At 41.4% G+C, this 17,695-nt stretch overlaps 1 protein-coding gene across 6 annotated transcripts in view; it reads left to right on the plus strand.

Annotated features, from left to right (window-relative positions):
- Positions 1-17,695, plus strand: part of RIMBP2 (RIMS binding protein 2) — a 93,479-nt gene that overhangs the window by 15,235 nt on the left and 60,549 nt on the right. For all 6 annotated transcript variants that reach the window (XM_077835026.1, XM_077835029.1, XM_077835027.1 and 3 more), the window contains 3 exons: positions 4,177-4,381; positions 12,922-13,073; positions 16,358-16,434. In XM_077835026.1, coding sequence (XP_077691152.1) covers positions 4,177-4,381; positions 12,922-13,073; positions 16,358-16,434 — 434 coding nt within the window. The remainder of the gene's footprint in view (positions 1-4,176; positions 4,382-12,921; positions 13,074-16,357; positions 16,435-17,695) is intronic.

A 17,695-nucleotide genomic window follows, 5' to 3' on the forward strand; every position in this document is an offset into this window, starting at 1 on the left:
AGATCAATTAGGACTTCATAGCAAGGTCCCTAAGGGATTTCAAGAGTCTTTGGCTTTTCTCCCTTCCCTGGTACAGAAATCTCTTTTGCTTCTTTCCTTCTTCCCCCTCCTGTTAATTTTGTTATGGTGGGAAAGTTTTGTCAAAGAGGAGTGTCTTGCAGCATACCCTGAAGGTGGAAAGACTCTGGTGTATGGCAGCTCATTCCACAGCCAATCCCCCTCATTGTAGAACTAATTGTCTGTGGCTGCCCCATGGTGTTGTGAACTGTATTGTCCCAGAGGAGCACAGCTGTCTTGGTGAGTGGCGGATGGAAACGTAGTCGTTGATGTAGCTGAGTCCCGACCTGTTGATGGCTCTGATGATCAGGACAAAAGCCTGGAACTATCAACAGCAGCAGATTAGGAGCGAGTGGAAGGATCGGTGCATAGGGATAAGGTGAGAATCACGTTATGCACAAGCTGGAATCTCGACATTGATGCTACCTTGAGATCCAGAGACAGTGAGTCACAGTCCCCATCTGGCAGTAAGAGATGAAGCTTCTTGGTGAGGCAGTTTTCAATATCACTGATGCCAACTGGTCTTCTAAGCTAATTGCTGTTTTGAACAGGTCTGTCAGGGTTAGGGTGACCAGATGTCCTGATTTTATAGGGACAGTCCTGATATTTCGGGCTTTTTCTTATATAGGCTCCTGTTACTGCCACCCCCATCCCGATTTTTCACACTTGCTGTCTGGTCACCCTAGTCAGGGTTCTCACCAATTTGAAGAACAGGAGACAGGGGACATATGGACCCTGGCTAGTTCTTCAAAGAGTTTCTTCAGTTTTGCCCAGATTGTTTGTGAGCCAACTACTCTTCAACCGGGAGCTGCTCTCTTCTAGGTATGGTGACATCTTCATGATGGTGTTGATTGCAGCTGGGTGTTCTCAATGTATTGTTGGCAGCTCAGTCTATGGCGTCTTATCACATCTTCCAGGGAGTCTCATTTCGATATTTAAGAGGGCAGGGACAAAGTAGCTCCCAAAGGGTCTCCATAAGCGAAGGCAATTGAGGGAGCAGAGCACTTGCCTATTGCTGTATTTTTAGTCCTATTGGAGAGGAATGACTGTACCAATGCTAGGCCTTCTATTCTAGCCTTGTCATGCAGAAAGGCCAACAGAAGAATGTGAGTGACTGCATCGTAAATTGCTTAGAGGTCAAGTAGTATGAGCTTCTAGATGCGGCCTCCTTCCTTGGCCATAAGGATGTCCTCTTTTAGTGCCACTAGGACTGTCTCCATGTTTTGCTGTATGGCCAAGTGAAGTACAATTGGGGAGCATCTAGGATGTTGGCAGATGCCATGTGATGTTGGAACGTGGTTGCCAATATTACCTGAATGATCTGGAAATGGGAAGTGAGCAGCAGAGTTGAAGTAGGAGAGAGTATATGCTGATTGTGGTTTTGGGGGGAAGACTGTTACATTTTTTTCAGGGAGGTTAGCATGTGGTTTCTGTTAGCAAAAGGCAGAGTTATAATAATGCAACTATTTCTGTGAATTTTCAGTGCTATTTTATCACATTACTGTGTTTGTTTAGTACCACCAGAAACATTCCTGACTTGCAGATTTCCCATGCATCTTTTCAAACAATTGTAGCTGATACTTTAATTTCAGTAAGAACTCAGTGACCTTTGCCATTTAGTAGCCTCTTCTGAGCCATTTTATTTAGATTTGGAAGGGCAAGAGCATTAACTTAAAATCAGATAATTATAAATGAAATCTACAGAGCTTTTCAACATACATCAGAAACCGGTAAATAACTTCAAATATTTACAGGAGTATTTTATGTTAGAATGTAATCTGAATCCATATTTGTATTTGTTAGCAGATTACCAGTGTGATGTTTAAAGCCATTTTTGGTGTATGCCAAGAACAGTCATTTTTACATAAATCTGCTCATAAATTTAAGTCCTGTTTAAAATATGACATATAATATTAAAGATGGTGACATGAATGAAAAGACTGTGTCAGTTATTTAGCTGTGTTTAAGTTATGAGTCAGAGATTATCAATGCCAGCAAGATGTGTTTGTGTAATTTTCTGAAGGTCTGTTTTGATTTCTGTAGACATTATTTTAGTGGGGTGAAATTCACCCCTGTGCAGACGGTCTGCGCAGCATTTAAATCTCGCTAAAGTCCTCATAATAGGTCTTAAATGGGACTTAAGTGGTGTATAGGCCTTGGGCTGAGTCCTTGCACAGATCTGAATTTCATTTTTAGCTATTAATAGTCAAGCAACCAGTTGTCTAGTGTTAGAAAACAAGCACATGCAGGGTTGCCAGCTCTCAGTTTTATTGCAAGTTTCATGGTACTTTTTCTCCTTAAAGCATCAGCTCTGTGATCATATCAGAATCTTTTCTTCCATGTAAAAAATAAAAAAAGCTTCTAGCCCTCCAGGTTGCCGAGAAAAGTTCAAATTGTGAACGCTAATGACTCAAAACCCAAAAGGCAAATAAAAAGAACCCCATGTTTGTTTATTTATTTTTCAATCTTATGATTTTTTCAGGGACTGACTCATGCTTTTTGAATGCTTGGGTTGTATACTGGAAAGCTTCAGGGTATTTCTTGCACACAAGAGTTGATAACTAGTCCCAAAGTTCTCCATTGGAAAGACTGGGATTCTAGAAACCTAAATCCTTTTACTGCTGTTGCCTATTTAATTTTCTTTTCAAATTGCACGCAGAAGCCCTATTGCCAGTTTTCAACTAATTGCTAATAAGTGGCAAAGTGACAAATAGAAAAGGCTCATATGTGGGTACCCTAAGCCAACAGTGGAAGAATAAAAGGCAAAAGCGTTTCGACTTTGTTTAGAACTCTTCACGCTGTCTCTGTCTTTTCCAATTATCTCTTACTCCATTCAGAATACTCACATCGGCCAAATGTGTTCATATTTCTATAGCAAGATTAAACCAATTTGCATTTGATGAATTTGAAGAGATTAATTATATGTTCGGATTTGCCTGTATTTTTAGAAGTATTTTATTAACGAGAAAATAATACTCCATTCTATATCAGGAAACTGGGACATTGTAATGCATGTGTTCTTCCAGGGGGCATGTGGGTGAAACTATTGAACATTTTAAATTACTTGAGGCACATCATCAGGAGAGCCCTGGAATGAATTCCATCATTAGCCTTACCATGAGTCATATAATTGTTTGGTGCCCACAGTGAGGCATCTGGATGTAATACAGCTATGGTTTTTATGTAGAAAAATTGTAGCCATTCAGCTGTCTTTCCCATTCACCACGTGAAAAATTCTGCTCTTCCCCCCCAAAAAAAAGTTCCAGTAGCAACAATTCAATGGGGGAAAATGGATCTAATTCATAGCCAGTTTACACTCCTTAACACGGCTGTTTTACTAGGGCTATGGAGGGGAAGGAGGATAAACGGGATGAAAAGAATGTTGGTATGTGATAAAACATCAGATTAGGAAATAATGCATCAGATTGTTACAAAATTTCCACATAATTTCTGCTGTGTCACAGCTTGATGCCTCAGAATTAAAACAAAAAGGCAAAGCCTGCCAGTGACCAAATGTTTGTTACACTCAAGCTTATGAGTAATACCCTGTTGGCTGGTGTCTGGATTACTTCTGGACAGTTTGGCACATCTAGTTGTGTACATTAATTTTGAAATAGAATTCAGCCAACAGCTAGACCAACATTCTGCATGAACCACCACTGCTTTTCTATAAACATTAGTATAGCAATTAAGGACGCTGTGATTTAATGGCTAAGGATGGGCAAACCTGAAAAAGAGATCTGGGTTTTGGGGTTGGTTTGGAGAATCATTGAGAAGCTGGGCTGCTTTTCTGAATCAGGAATATTTGGGCTGAAAATTTTCATAAAACAAGGCTTTATCTTGCAAATTTACTAGCAGTGCCACTCCCGGTCCTAACTGAAAACACTATGAGAACAAGCTTTCTCTTGCTTGGAAATTGGTGGTGAAAAAAATATTTACCTGCATATTATCGACTCCCAAAGGGTGTGATTCTAAATATGGGAAAATGTTTAGGAGCAGGAAAAGGGTGATCCAAACTAGTTTGCCCATCCCTGCTTCTTGATACTCTCTGACAATCTGATCTGACCAAAGCTCTCTGTGATCCCATTCAGATGCATCTCTTATGTCTTGGTTGTGCAGGCCAAGGTACGAGAGCTAGAGGAGAAATGTCGGACACAGAGTGAACAGTTTAACCTCCTCTCCAAGGAACTGGAGAAGTTTCGGCAGCAAGCTGGAAAGATTGATCTCTTGAGCAGTAACTCAGTGGCATCCCCAGATGTCCTTGGCTCCCCTAGTAAATCTCTGTCCCAGTTAATGAACGGAATAGCCACCTCCATAGGCAAAGGTAAGAGCTGATACTTTTATTTGAAGGAATTTGCTGCATTAGGGGTCAAATTAAACCCTCATATAAACAAATCCCATTGATGGCAATGGGATTTGCCTGTGTCTGAGAGAGAGCAGAATTTGGCCCTGATTCAGTTGTATACCCTGGGGCCATTTCTGAGTAGCTCTCTGACTTCATTGGAGTTACAATGGGTTTACTGAGATTTAATGTAATTGAGAGTAAAATTTGACCTAACGATCGTTCCTCATTATTTGTGAAAAAACACCCTTTGGGAAGCTTGTCTGGAGTGTCAGAGGTCAAGAGCAGTTCATATCCCAGTATAGGTCACCACTTGTGTGACGATCCCCTGGGTGGATTGTCTGTGGGAACTGATCACAGGACCTCTGGATATAGAAGGTCCTTGGGTTAAAGGGGCTGTCTCGCTAGCTTGGAGATAGCAGTAGACTGTAGGGGGCAGAGACTCACTCTGACTTAGCGTCAGTTACATTTGCCTTTTTTTCCCCCTCTCTTTCCTTCTGTGAAACGAATCTGTAGGTAGAGTGGATTGAAAAATGAAGGTGTTCTGTGGAAAATTTCAACAAAAAAGAAAATATTTTCTTTTTAGTCAAAACTTTCAGCAGAAAATTTTGACTTGTGAAAAAAACCACAAACCTGATGAAAAATAAATAAATAAATACATAAAAATGAGGAAAGCAGACCATTTCCACAAAAAATGTTAGTTTTGATGAAAACTCCGTTTTCCATCCAAAAAGTTTGGATGGAATACTTTTGAGAAGCCCTCCATGCAAATAACATCTGTTGGGTTTTTACTTTTCCCTAGAATGTTGATTATATTTAACAGGATGTGGTCAGTGTAGTGATGATGGGTTAAAGTGCCATTTTAGCCACAGTGAAACTTGGCTGAAAATGCCCCTTTATTTTAATTTAAAAAGAAGGTAAAAACAAGGTTTTAAATTAATGAATTTAATTTAAAAATAAGGAAGGTATGTTTAAATATGCTTCATTCTCATCATGCCTTACTTACCATAACAATAATAATCACCTAGCTTTTATACAGTGGTTTTCTGCGTATATCTCGAAATGCTTCATAAGGATAATCCATATCATTGTCTCAATTTTACTTTGTTCCCTTCATTGTGTGTCTCCCAAAGAGGCGTGTTGAGCTTTTGCCAGGTGACTTTTCTTTTTGCCAAAGGGGACGACTCCTTGTGACTAGTTGAGTTTGCTCACTGCCTCTTATGCATAAACAATTTTCAAAGACTCAGGCAGTATCATTGGTCAGGAGGTTATCTGAGGATACTTGGAAGGGACCCATAATGTAGTTTCCACCCAGCTGCCTGACTGTCAGTGCTGAAAAGCGCAGTGATTATGTATACAATGTCTAGCACAAGAGAACCCTGGTCTTTGGATGGGACCTCTAGGTACTATGGCAATGCAAATAATAATGAAAAAAAATGCATAATCAGTGACATTTGTTCTCTATCATGGACTTTCTTTCTTTCTTTCTTTCTTTCTTTCTTTCTTTCTTTCTTTCTTTCTTTCTTTCTTTCTTTCCAATTAAGTAATTGGAATGGGCTGCAATTAAGTTAACAGGTCGGATCATCAGCTGGTGTAAATCGGCATAGCCTCATTGAAGTCAATGGAGCTACACCACTTTGGGGCCAGATCTTCTTCTGGTGTAAACACCTCCTGACTTAGTTTGGTGGATTTTGTCACAAGGAAAACTACATATGTTAAAGGAAAGAAGGATCTGTCAGTGGAGGCATTTTCCATGACGCAAGGGAATAAACCAATTAAAAAGGAGGAGGAGAAAAGAAAATCAATTCTGGACAATTGGTGCGCTGATATTTGGGGATCGATAACACCCAAACTGTAATGTTCTTCAGGCATCACTCTGACATACTGACATTACAATAGAATGCTCACAGCTGTTGTGTTGCTGTGAGATAATTTTTCATTGCCTTATCAGGCTTTGAGGATTCTTGAACAATTGCTTTATAATAAATATGAAGAGAAGCTGGAAAAGTAAAATAGATTTGGGTTTTGTATGTCATCTTCCTGAGTTTCTAAGAAAGGGTGTGTGGGGGTGGGAGGGGGACCCATTTTTTATCGTCAGGAAAAGTACTGTGATTCACAAATCATTTCCCTACCACTGCAGATGAGCAACTGTATTCATCGAAGGCTGACAAACTTGATGTGAAGCCAAGTCAAATGGAACAAGAAGACTTTCTTTTTTCAGTTCACTTCAGTGGTTTCTTTAGAGATGGTGGGACATTGTGATTTTTCTTTAACACAGAAGAGACGTGTTTGCAATCTCACTCATTGTGCTGCATAATAGTTTATAGGCTTATGTGTGTCTAGAGCATTCCTACCAAACTGGGTGAATTAGAAGGAAAACGCAGAATACCATCTCCTGGTGTCAATGGGAAGTCAATGGGAGCTTTGTCGTAATAAAGATTGCAGGATCAGGCCCTCAACGTCAAATAGTAACGGTAAGGGTGGGATTTTCAAAGCAGCAATTAATTTTAAAGGGACTTAATTAATCATCAGAATCCCCTTAGGCAGATATGCAAGGTTCAGTTAAAATCTTTAAAAATCTGCTTAAATAGACCCAAAATGTTCCAATAAGCACCTAAACTTTTGGGGGCCCAGTGGGTGACCAGACAGCAAATGTGAAAAACTGGGACAGAGGACAAGAGGAGCCTATATAAGAAAAAGATCCAAAAATTGGGACTGTCCCAATGAAATTGGGACATCTGGTCACCCTCGGGCCTAACTAAGTCAAACTCTTCCAACTTCTTGATGTTTGCTGATCACTAATTGAAATGGCTAAGAACAACATGTCTTCAAATGAAAGCTTTGAAAATATAGCCTGGTTCTCTCTCCATTCATTAAAGGCCCTATCCTGCAAAAGTTTACTCACATCCTACTCACCTATGGGTCTACTCAAGTGAGCAACTGTGAGACTTAAATTTGAACCAGTACTCCATTGCTATCAATAAGTTGTGCTGAGTATTGATTTGGTCCATAATACTTAAGCAAGCGGGCAGTATTTTTAGTTGCTGAAATCAGCCAGTTCACCATAATAGTGGTGTTCTCATCAAGCTCTCAGAATTAGGGGCAGAATTTTTTTTATTGTTTGCTGGGTAGGAGAGAACACGAGGACAGCTTTCAAAACAGAGCAAATGTCAGAAACAAGGCCAGGTACCAGGGGTGTTTTAATGTTCTTTCCCCAGACATACAGTGTAGTCCGTAATTGATCAGTCAATAGTAATGTAAGTAGAATAGAAGGTGTAATTGGTTCATGACCAGCCACTTTAAGTATGATCAGCTTTGTGTCCTGAGACCTTTAAATGAAGGAATCGGCAGCATTTCCTTGTCTTTTCCCTTGAAAGATCATTCTTGAAACTTCCTCCACTGGTCAGTTGCCAGCCATGACAAAATGTTATGTGCCTGATGTATCTGAGGCTTCCAGCAACAGGAAAGTTTAGTTTTGTGTTTAGTAACTAAGGTATTATGGGTCCAGTGCTACTCCTACTGATGTCAAGGAAAAAAACCCATTGACTTCAATGGGTGTAGGATGACTCGTAATGCCTTGGTTACAAACAGCCTATACGAGAGCTCTTGGTGAGAAGGTCTATGTATTTTGGAACTTTATACATGCATGCGGGTTCTTTTATCCAACAAAAAAAAAGCAGCTCAGCTGGCAAGACCAATCAAGCTGAAGAGACAGGGTTTGATGTTCTGAGTGAAGGTCCACTCCCCTCCTTTTGTGCCTGTCAGATGGCACATCAGGGATAGAGCTGGGGTGACTGGCTCCTACACCTCCCTTCCCAGAGCACAAGGGCAGATAGGGGCCAGCAAAAGGAGTAGCTGGAGCCTGGTGCACTCCAGCATTCTCCAACTAGTGGGAGCTGGTGCAGGTTAGAACAGCCCTTAGAACCAGAAAGTCATAAGTAGCTTCCTAATGCCGCCCACACCCCTTTTGCCTGCCCCACACCCCTCTCTTCCATCCACTGTAATGTGGACTCGGGAAAAAAAAATTGGCCCTAAGTGAAAACAGTGACTGGAGGAAGGAGGAGAGGGAAATTCAGTTGAGTCAAATAACCTACAGCCAGACTATCAGGAAGTTGGGACCCTTTTTCACTCTAAAGTTAATATTATCAAAACACTGATGTTCCTTGGAATCCTTATTACCTGTGTTTTAGCACCATGCATTGCATACTATCATACCAATATTACACTTGCAAGCTTCGTGACAGGAAACAGCTGTTGAAAATGTGGTCACCACTTACAGTTTTCACACCTTTCCGTGCCTATTTTCTGTTATTATATAAATTCATTCAAACCAGTCTGCACTTCAGAAAGGATCTCAAGTCATGGATTCAGAATGATGCATTCTGCTACGAGAAGCCCCTGGGAGAGGTCCTTTGTGTTGCGTAACCTTTAACTAGATTTGTTTGGAACACTTTTGCTGAAATGTTCTGTGGAGATGTATCTTTTTTCCATCATATTTTTTTCAGGAAGGGGTTAGGGGTATTTGGATAAGGCAGAGCAGGGGAGGGAGATTATTTCAAGCTGTGGGGCTAGGGCACTGGCCTGGGATGTGGAAGACCCAGGATCACGTCTCTGCTCTCCCTGATCGGGGCTGATCTGATATGAAAAACTGCAGAGAATCAGGTAGAGCAGTGACTTCAACCAGGGTTTTCCACATCCCAGGCCAATACCCTCGCCTTCAGGAGACATATACGCATTGTTGTCCTCCAGTGAATTCTATCATTAATCCTTATCATTATTATTACTTTTCAGACTACTAGGCTGAGGGGAAGGATGAATGTATTCCTAGTCTCCAATGAGTTCATAAATGGAGAAGCATCCATATAAGACCAAAAGCTCCTGGTACTTATTGTGGTGCAAACCAAGTGAAGCCACTGGCATTGCACCAGAGTGAGAAGAGAATTTAACTTGCAATCCCAGCATATTCTGATTGTAAAATTAGTCTTAGTTACAGATGCAGCATTATGTTACTATATCTATGTATACTTAATCCAAAGGGGCTGGCTTCTTCTATCGAACTCCAAGAGCAAGAGAGTTCAAGAGGCTTACAACATGTTTCATATATGAGTTTCAATTTGCCTTTTTGCTAAGATGTTGATTGTTATTAATGAAGTCGTTTGCACTTATGGTAGCTTTTTATAAAATCTCTGTTGAACTAAAAAAACATAAAACTCTACATGGTTGCTGGAATTTGGACAAATTAAGACACTTTATTTAGAAATAAGTAATCATTACCTTAAACAGCAGCAACAACAAATGATTTCCATTGTGCAAAGTCCCCAATAGGTAACAACTAACAATCTACACTGTAGCTAGTCCATAGTTCTCATCTTTTTACCTAGTATGGTACAGTACCGTGGAAATAGAGTGATGGATTTAAGCTGGTTCAGGAAATTGCTTTTATTACAGTCTGAGATGGAAGACGCCCTGTAGGGCTAAGAGTGCGGGGAGGAGGGATTTCTTCAGGAGCAGCAGTCGTCATTTCACAAACTCTTGCAGAGGAAGTTAACAGTTGCTGGCACTCAGGAGGACTTGTTAGAGGGAGGGAGAAAGGATCTTACAGATGTAGCTGAATGCGAAGGGGGAATTGAGAGGGAAGTGACATTTCAGGAAGCAGTAAATCAGATTTGGAAACCAAATCCCTCTTGAATGGTTGGAAGTACTGCTGAAGTGTCTCCCTCTGCCACTTTGCACTGACCTAGGTAGGAAAACATCATTGTCCGCATTTACAGGTGGGGCAAATGAGACACAGAAGGGGTAGGAGTGATTTGCCCAAGGTCACACACCAAATCAGTGTCAGAATCAGGATTAAAACTCAGGTCTCTTGTCTCTCAGGTGCATGCCTGATCCAGTATAATGAAGTGAGTTCAAGGCAAGTTACTTAATTTCTTTCTATTTGCCTCTTTCTAAAATCGAGCAGTGATTCTTCTCTTCTCTCCCCCCACCACATTCAGTCTCTTGCTCAGTCCTGTCACTTCTTCCTCTCTGTTACCAAAACCCACATTACCTTCCTGTGTCCCTCACGGCTAAACTCCTTCTCCATGCCTCAATCATCTTTTGCCTTGACTGTTGTGATCTTTCCTCTTCTCTTACCTCCGTGCTTCTCACCTCTCCAATCTGTCCAAAATGTAGCTGCTAAAGTCCTCTGCTGCTTCAACCACATCATCTGCATTTGCATCTCTCTGTTCTCTACTGCATCAAAGTCAAGCACCATGTCTTGACTTTCACAGCCCCCATCATTTAGCTCCCCTCTTCATCTGGATACTTGTTCCCACCTCCCCGTCCGTCTCTCTCTCTCTCTCTCTCTCTGCTTTTCCCAATCCTTTTTGCCTTTTATCTCATGTTTCCACTCTCAGCCTTGGACCTTCTATCATGCTGCTTCTTGTTATCTCCTGCTGAGCACCCTCTCTCCTCCTTCATATACCTCCTTAAAGCGTATTTCTTCCAACATCCCTTCCTGAGTTCCCCATCAATTCCCATGACATGAACAGTGTTCCAGGATCTTGCTTTTGTGTTGTTCTGTCTGATCTAATGTAGGCTCAGATTCTGGCCAATCCCCTGTATCGGGTACACAGCAAGGGGTAGGGTGTCGAAGGAACTTTCCACTCACCCGGTGTCTGGTGCCTAGGAAGAGCTCACACTGTAGTGTATATAACGAAACCAAGGAAAATCCAATAGACATGAGCCTCAGAACTGGTTTCCTTTTCATATATTGTTGCAGTTGGAGCAATTATTTGTAGACTTTAGAATGACAGTCTGGTGTGGCAAACGCATTAACAGTGAATGGAAGGAGCCAAATTAGTGACAGGTTTCTGAAAGGGGATCATTATTCTATTAAAAGTATGAAAGAAATTCCAAAAATAAAAAATGTGCCCTTTGCCAGTATGGAGATTGCTGCAACCAGGGCTGGTTGCAATAAATCTTTTGTTCGGCCTTGTATATTTCCCTGCCATCAAGGTGCTTAAGCGGACGTGCTGTAAAATTAAAGTGGTGCAGAGCGAATGAATCAAGTTGGACCAAGGAACATACCGAAAAACCCTCTGATAATGTCTTTTTGGAGCTCATCCTCCTCTGTGGTACAGTGGACGATTCTCAGTGGCATGTAACCGGAGGAAGCAGGCACTTCAAGAACAAAACACCACGTTTCAAACTCCTAGCACAATTGGAGAGGAGCTGCCAACCTCACACGTGACCAGGACTTGAAAATAAGGGCATGGACTAGTTGTATTAAAAAGAAAGGAGAGGAAGGCTGAGAAATCGGATTGTGGCAGCAGTGCCCAAATTGTTTGCTGTGGCTTTGCTGCAGCTGCTGCTGTTTCAGATATAACTATCCCTAGCTTGTTATTTCCGGTTTTCTTTCTTGTGGTTCCAGAGGAGTAGTATGACTGGTGAAGGAAAACATAGGCCAGCATTTTATATTCCACGTTTACCAATCCCCCTTGCAACCTTGGGTAGCACATTTTTTAAAAGCATATTTCACAAGCCTTTAGGGCTTGATCCTGGGAATACTTCAGGCTGCTTAGCATCTTGCAGGATCAGGTCTCTTATTCCTTTAACAGCGTGGTGTATTTTATCTTTTATTGGCATCATCTTTACAAACAGGAAAAAAATGTTCAAAGTGTCTCCAGAATTTTCTCCTTTTTCCCTTAATGTGTCACCTGCATTTTTTAGACAGTTTAATGATTGTGTTTGTGCCTTAGAATATGGGCTGTGGAACAAGAAACCCCAATTCTAATTCTGCTCTGACACTGATATACCATGTAGCATTGGGCAAGACACTTACCTGACATTGTTACCTGATCTGCAGAATGGAGATAGTAGGACTTGGTTGTTCTCTGGCAATGAAGAGATCTGAAATTGCGTATATATTTTCACTTAGGTTAAGTGAAGTTGCACGTGCACGGTGACATAAAAGTGCCTTATTGTAAATAAGGATTAGAACCAGTAGTGCGTACCTATCTCCCTACAGGGTATTGAACATTTATTAGTTAAAACTTTTTAATGCAAGTGCTAAGCTAAATATGATTATTGCCAATAAATAGACAGTATTTACAAGCAGACTTGTTGGTTTTTTTTCATGCCAACGTGAAAAATAATCTTAGCATGTGTGAAACTACTAGAACAAATAGTCATCTCATATAGTAACCTTTTCTCTTTTCCAGCTGGTCGGTAAAAATTGGGATGTGGTTCATGTTTATTTGCTCCTTAGCTCTGATCTTGAAATTAAAAATGTCTTCACATTCCCTATAATTGTCCATTAGAAGTTTTTCGGAACTTTTAGTTCACTGAACAGGTACAGAATGGGAAGTGGCAATGGATGTTTGCTCCATGCTACCCTTTGTCAGCCCCTCTCTGGAAGAGCCATTAATAGGGGCCGGATGGTCATTCACACGCTGTGACCCATTCAGCATATGATGCCTCTGCTGTGACTGCCAACCAGGGTGCCACTTTGTACCAATTGTTGTGTTTTTATTTACGGGTAGGTAACGAAAGCCCCTCTGGAAGTCGTTGTGTGATTTCGGAGTTTATACGACCCCTGCAGATATCCGTTGACAAACCGGAACAGTTGTCCGTCAAACCTACTTTTCTGTCCAGATCAAGATCCGGCAGCCCAAGATGCAGATTTGATTCAGACGTGAGTCTTTTTAAGTTGATGACATTGGGAATGTGTTTGATCGGCCAGAGCCTTCCTTCTTCAATGGGACAGGTGTGCTGCAGCTCAGTGTTTGACTGCAGTTCTGAAGAGTCAAGGATTGGGATTTTCAAAAGCACCCAAGTGATTTGGGAGCACAAATAATGGGATTATTGTGCATCTAAATCGCATAGGGCGTTTGAAAATCCCACCTAGGAAACCTGAGCTGCGATTTTCAAAGGAGTCTCAGCAAGTTAGGTGCCCAAATCCCACTCATTCAATGAGAGTGTTGAGTGCCCCTTAGATGTCTTTGAAAATCCCAGCCCTCGACAGCATAGTTTAAGCAGTGTTTTATAGCTAGACTGCTGTTCTATTGTGAGCCTCATATATATGTAGGATGAAAATCAGCTATATGCTTTTTTTTATCTTTGCTGACTGCCTTACATTCTTGTCTTTTGCTTAGTTTGTTTATTTAGTCCTTGTGAAATGTATCACATTTTTGTCAATCTTTTTTGTGCCCATTAGTGGTGCTAGATTGACATAAATCCTCTATTCACAGGACAGATAATGCGCCTGTAAGAGCACTATTCCACCCAATGCCCTGCCAATGTGCCTCAGCTCTTCTAGAAAGGCCACTTCTAGGTGTGAGAAGTGGATCATTCTCTTTGACCTGTTCTTTGCTTGGTTTTCATGATGTGGAAATCCACTCATTAGTAACTGGAATGATATTGCCACCTGGACCAGTTTCTAGGGTACCATTCTTAGCTGAATTTGAGCCTGTAAACTGGAGAATCCCCTCAGCCATCCAGCTTCCCACCATATATGCATTTATTTGCAGTTTTTGAAAAATTCAGCAGAGATCTTACAATATTTTATTATTGCTAATCTTTGTACATCCCAAGACTAGCAGGAAATCCACTGAAACACCATTCAAGTTCTTCAGTGTACTTGATTATGACTCCTTTTCCTTCATCTCATCATGTGCACAGTCTCAACACCCACATAAAAAACTCCTATAGACTTGAATAAGGATGAAACCCAAAAGCCTCTTGTAGAAATGTTATAGGGTTCTATAAAAATGTTCTTAAATCCCAATCAGATTTAATAGAGAATAAGGTCCTGTCTGTAGGTGTCCTTAACCAGGCTAAAGAATTCTATCAGTGGGATCTCATTATCTATTAAAAACATATATGGGATGATTTTTTAAAAAATCTATAAAAAGGCTATTATTTTACATTAAATTCTGTAACACTGTTCCATGAGGGCAAACAGAACTATAATAAAGTGAGGGTTGTAATGATATTTTATTGGATACAGTCCTGATTTTTCCCTCTGTCAAACATTTTAAAAGTAAATAGCGTGAAATTGTGTTCAGATGCTGTGGCTATAACATAGGGTTTGCAGCTGAACCCCAGGAAGTTGTTTGCATCAAAGTGCTTGTGGACATCGTTAAAAATCCAAGTGTAATATACGATATTCTACAAAAGAATTAGATTCCTACTAGCTTCTACTAATATGCCACTCAATAGCCACATCTCAGGGTCTGTTGACCAAGAAACACATACAGATAAACTCTTAATACCATTAGTGGGAGGTGTGAGCAGCCCCTGCTTGGTGAATAGGCTGCATCAGGAAGAGTGAATTCAGAAAAGGCAGCATAGCAACCAAATGTAAGGAAGCAGAACTAACAGCACAGAACAGAACAAATGCATGTCACATTTAGTTCCCTTCTTCTATTATTTTTCAGTTTTCTCTCACTGAGAATGCCAAGCAGTTTTTAACTGAATTGCTCATTGTTTGCCTTTCTAAGTGTAATTATGTGGTCCCTGCATACCTCTCACATACACACGGAAGTTTAGTTACAGACCAAGGTACCATAACCAGTATCCAAGGAGAAAAGTATATAAATGACACCTTAAGGAAATCAGCCTTTGAAATATAAAATCTGAGAGTGGTACTTGCTGTTGTAATTTCTGACATCAAAAGGGAGCTCAATCCATTCCACAAAGACATCCCCGCAACTTCCATGACTGTTAGTAAGAATTCTGGCTCTGCTTCTAGGGTAATCATTAAGCTGCACACATCTACACAGGGAGTCAGGGGACATAAGGAGCCTCCATACACCACTGTACAGGCTACGCACATCACCAGTACCAACTGCTACTCCCATTCCCATGTGGTGGGCGACAAGTAGGCAGGCAAGCAAGCATGGGGCGTGTCCGGAGTCTTGGTTATGCCCATCACGAGAGCAGCCCATGCCCCAAACCCAGTGCAGAGAAGAAAGTGACTTGCACCAGCATTTTTTCTGGAGCACATTGTTTCACAACTGGAACCAGGGGGCAGCAGGAACAAGAGGGTTACTCCGAATCACAGTCTGGTACGTGCCTGTCTCCTGGATTATAGGGTTACCATCCCGCCCTCTGAAAGCTTCCTTGCTTGACTCCACAGCCTAACTTGGTACTTCTGTTTTAAGGAGAAGTTGCTATCTCAGTTCTCCTAGAGGTGTCTAGCAAATCATAAAATGGGACAGTGAGAAATGTGTTCCTCCTTTATGAACTCTGCCCAGTATCAAGCAGGAGAGACAGAGTTTTTATTATTTCAGTACACTGAATTTCAAGAACATATCTGATGGAGATGCAAAATACATGGGACCTGTTTATGTTGACTCAGCAAAACAGTTTATTCACTAGGTTTTCTACTCATTAATTCATGGTGGAGTCAAAATTATGGCTTTGCTATTTTGTGCTGAATTAAGCATCATGGTGAATTCAGAGCTAATATGTTTTTCCACTGGGTTAGTGGAGCGGATGGAATTCAGCAGATGGGGACTGGTTTAGAAGATTTTTATTTGGTGTGATTCTTCAGTTAATACTGGTCACAATTTAAAAAAATCAACGTTTGCTTACAGTTACAAGTCAGTGGTATCTAAGGTACCACTTTTATTTCCTATCCTAACTATAGGATGCCATTATGAGCTAACTGTGTAAATGTTGACATTTTAATGGCAACTAACACTGTACACAATGCTAGGTGAATCATTTACAATAAGTCATCTTGGGACTAACTTGCTGAAGTTTTAATTAAAATAAAACAGCACACTTTGGATAAATTACTATTAATTATTAGTCTACATATTTCTAAATAAAAATGAATTGCTGAAAGCCTATATCTGACTCTGTTTCATGTCATATGGAGTGTTGCATGTACTCAGGCTAGTTTATATAGGATAGCTTCAGGATAACAGTGGGTGCAACAGTATAAATCCTATTGTCTTTATTTTTTTACAGATGGATAATGAACGGAATTCCAATACCTCAAAGCAAAGATATTCTGGGAAAGTCCATCTTTGCATCGCCCGTTATAGGTAACATAAACAGCTGGGGGAAAAAAAATATAATTCCAAAATTGTGGGGTTTTTTCACTTTTTTTTTTTTTTTTTTGCAGATGTAATTAATGTCCAGGCCCCAGTCCTATTCAGACACGATCCTAAGTAAAGGGGGCGAATCACAGTGGGGTTCAGGGAAATAGACAGGATCCTAACCACACCCTACTTCCACAGCCTGGGCAAATGGTGTGTCCCACCCTCCATGCAAATGGGTTTGGCTGGTGAATTGGCATCCGCAAAGGCCCCTCCCACATTCATCCCCAAGCAACTTCATGACTACAGTGGATGGAGCTCACCTATGCAAATACAAAGCACAGCTGTGTGGTTCACAGAGAGTGCAGGCTTTCTTGTGCAGGCTTTCCGCATCCTACACCCATGCTCTTGCACGGTGGAACCATGCAGTTTTTTTCATTGCCTTTTGGGTTGTACATGCCTACAGACAGATGGGGGTCAGGTTTGTGCCCAGGTCATTTTCTGATCAGCTGGCCTGGGAAATGGAGGTCAGGGAAGAGCAAACAACATTTGTCAGAAGGGATCCTGCTAATCAGTGTCTTTCTCAGTGTATAAATAGCTTCAGATCAGTAAAGGGTAGTCTCAGAATGTAAACGATAACATTCTACGTTAATTCAGGCTCTATGTCTGACCATTACAGAAAGGTTTTCAATAGAGACACAAGCCTAATCTTTTAGAAGCACTTTCTCTGCTTCAGCTTCCTTCCTTCCTGAGGAGAGCAGTGTCAGCAGTGCACCTGCACACAGGCTCTCGAGATGGCATGGGAGTTCTGGTGAAAGTGTGGCTTGTCTGCTGTCTGATCTGGGTGTGTTGAACCTGCTGGCGCTGAGTTACTCCTGGGGGAATTCTGTCCCCCTGCGTGTGTGCAGAATTCATTTGCCCCGCAGATTTCTTTGCTTCCCCCCAAAAAATGACTTTCTGACAGGGAAGCCGCAAGAGTAGTCATGCACCACCCTCTTCCCCCCCCTCAGCAACATGGGTGCGTTGTTTCAGGCACTGGGAGCAGCCAATGGAGTGGTAAATCACTGGGGAGGAGGATGCGCCAGCCAGTGTCTCCTACCCTGTACTAGGCTCACCTAGTCCTGGCTGGGCTGGGAAGGATGGGACTTCCTCTTCCTCTGTAAGGAGCTGGGCTGGGAAGGATGGGGGAGTGGGGCCCTATGCGGAAATGACGAATGTGTCAACTACCGGGGATGCCATCACTTCCGGGACTGACTATGCCGGCCCA

Source organism: Eretmochelys imbricata, chromosome 15 (assembly GCF_965152235.1).
Source record: "Eretmochelys imbricata isolate rEreImb1 chromosome 15, rEreImb1.hap1, whole genome shotgun sequence".
NCBI lineage: Eukaryota > Metazoa > Chordata > Testudines > Cheloniidae > Eretmochelys > Eretmochelys imbricata.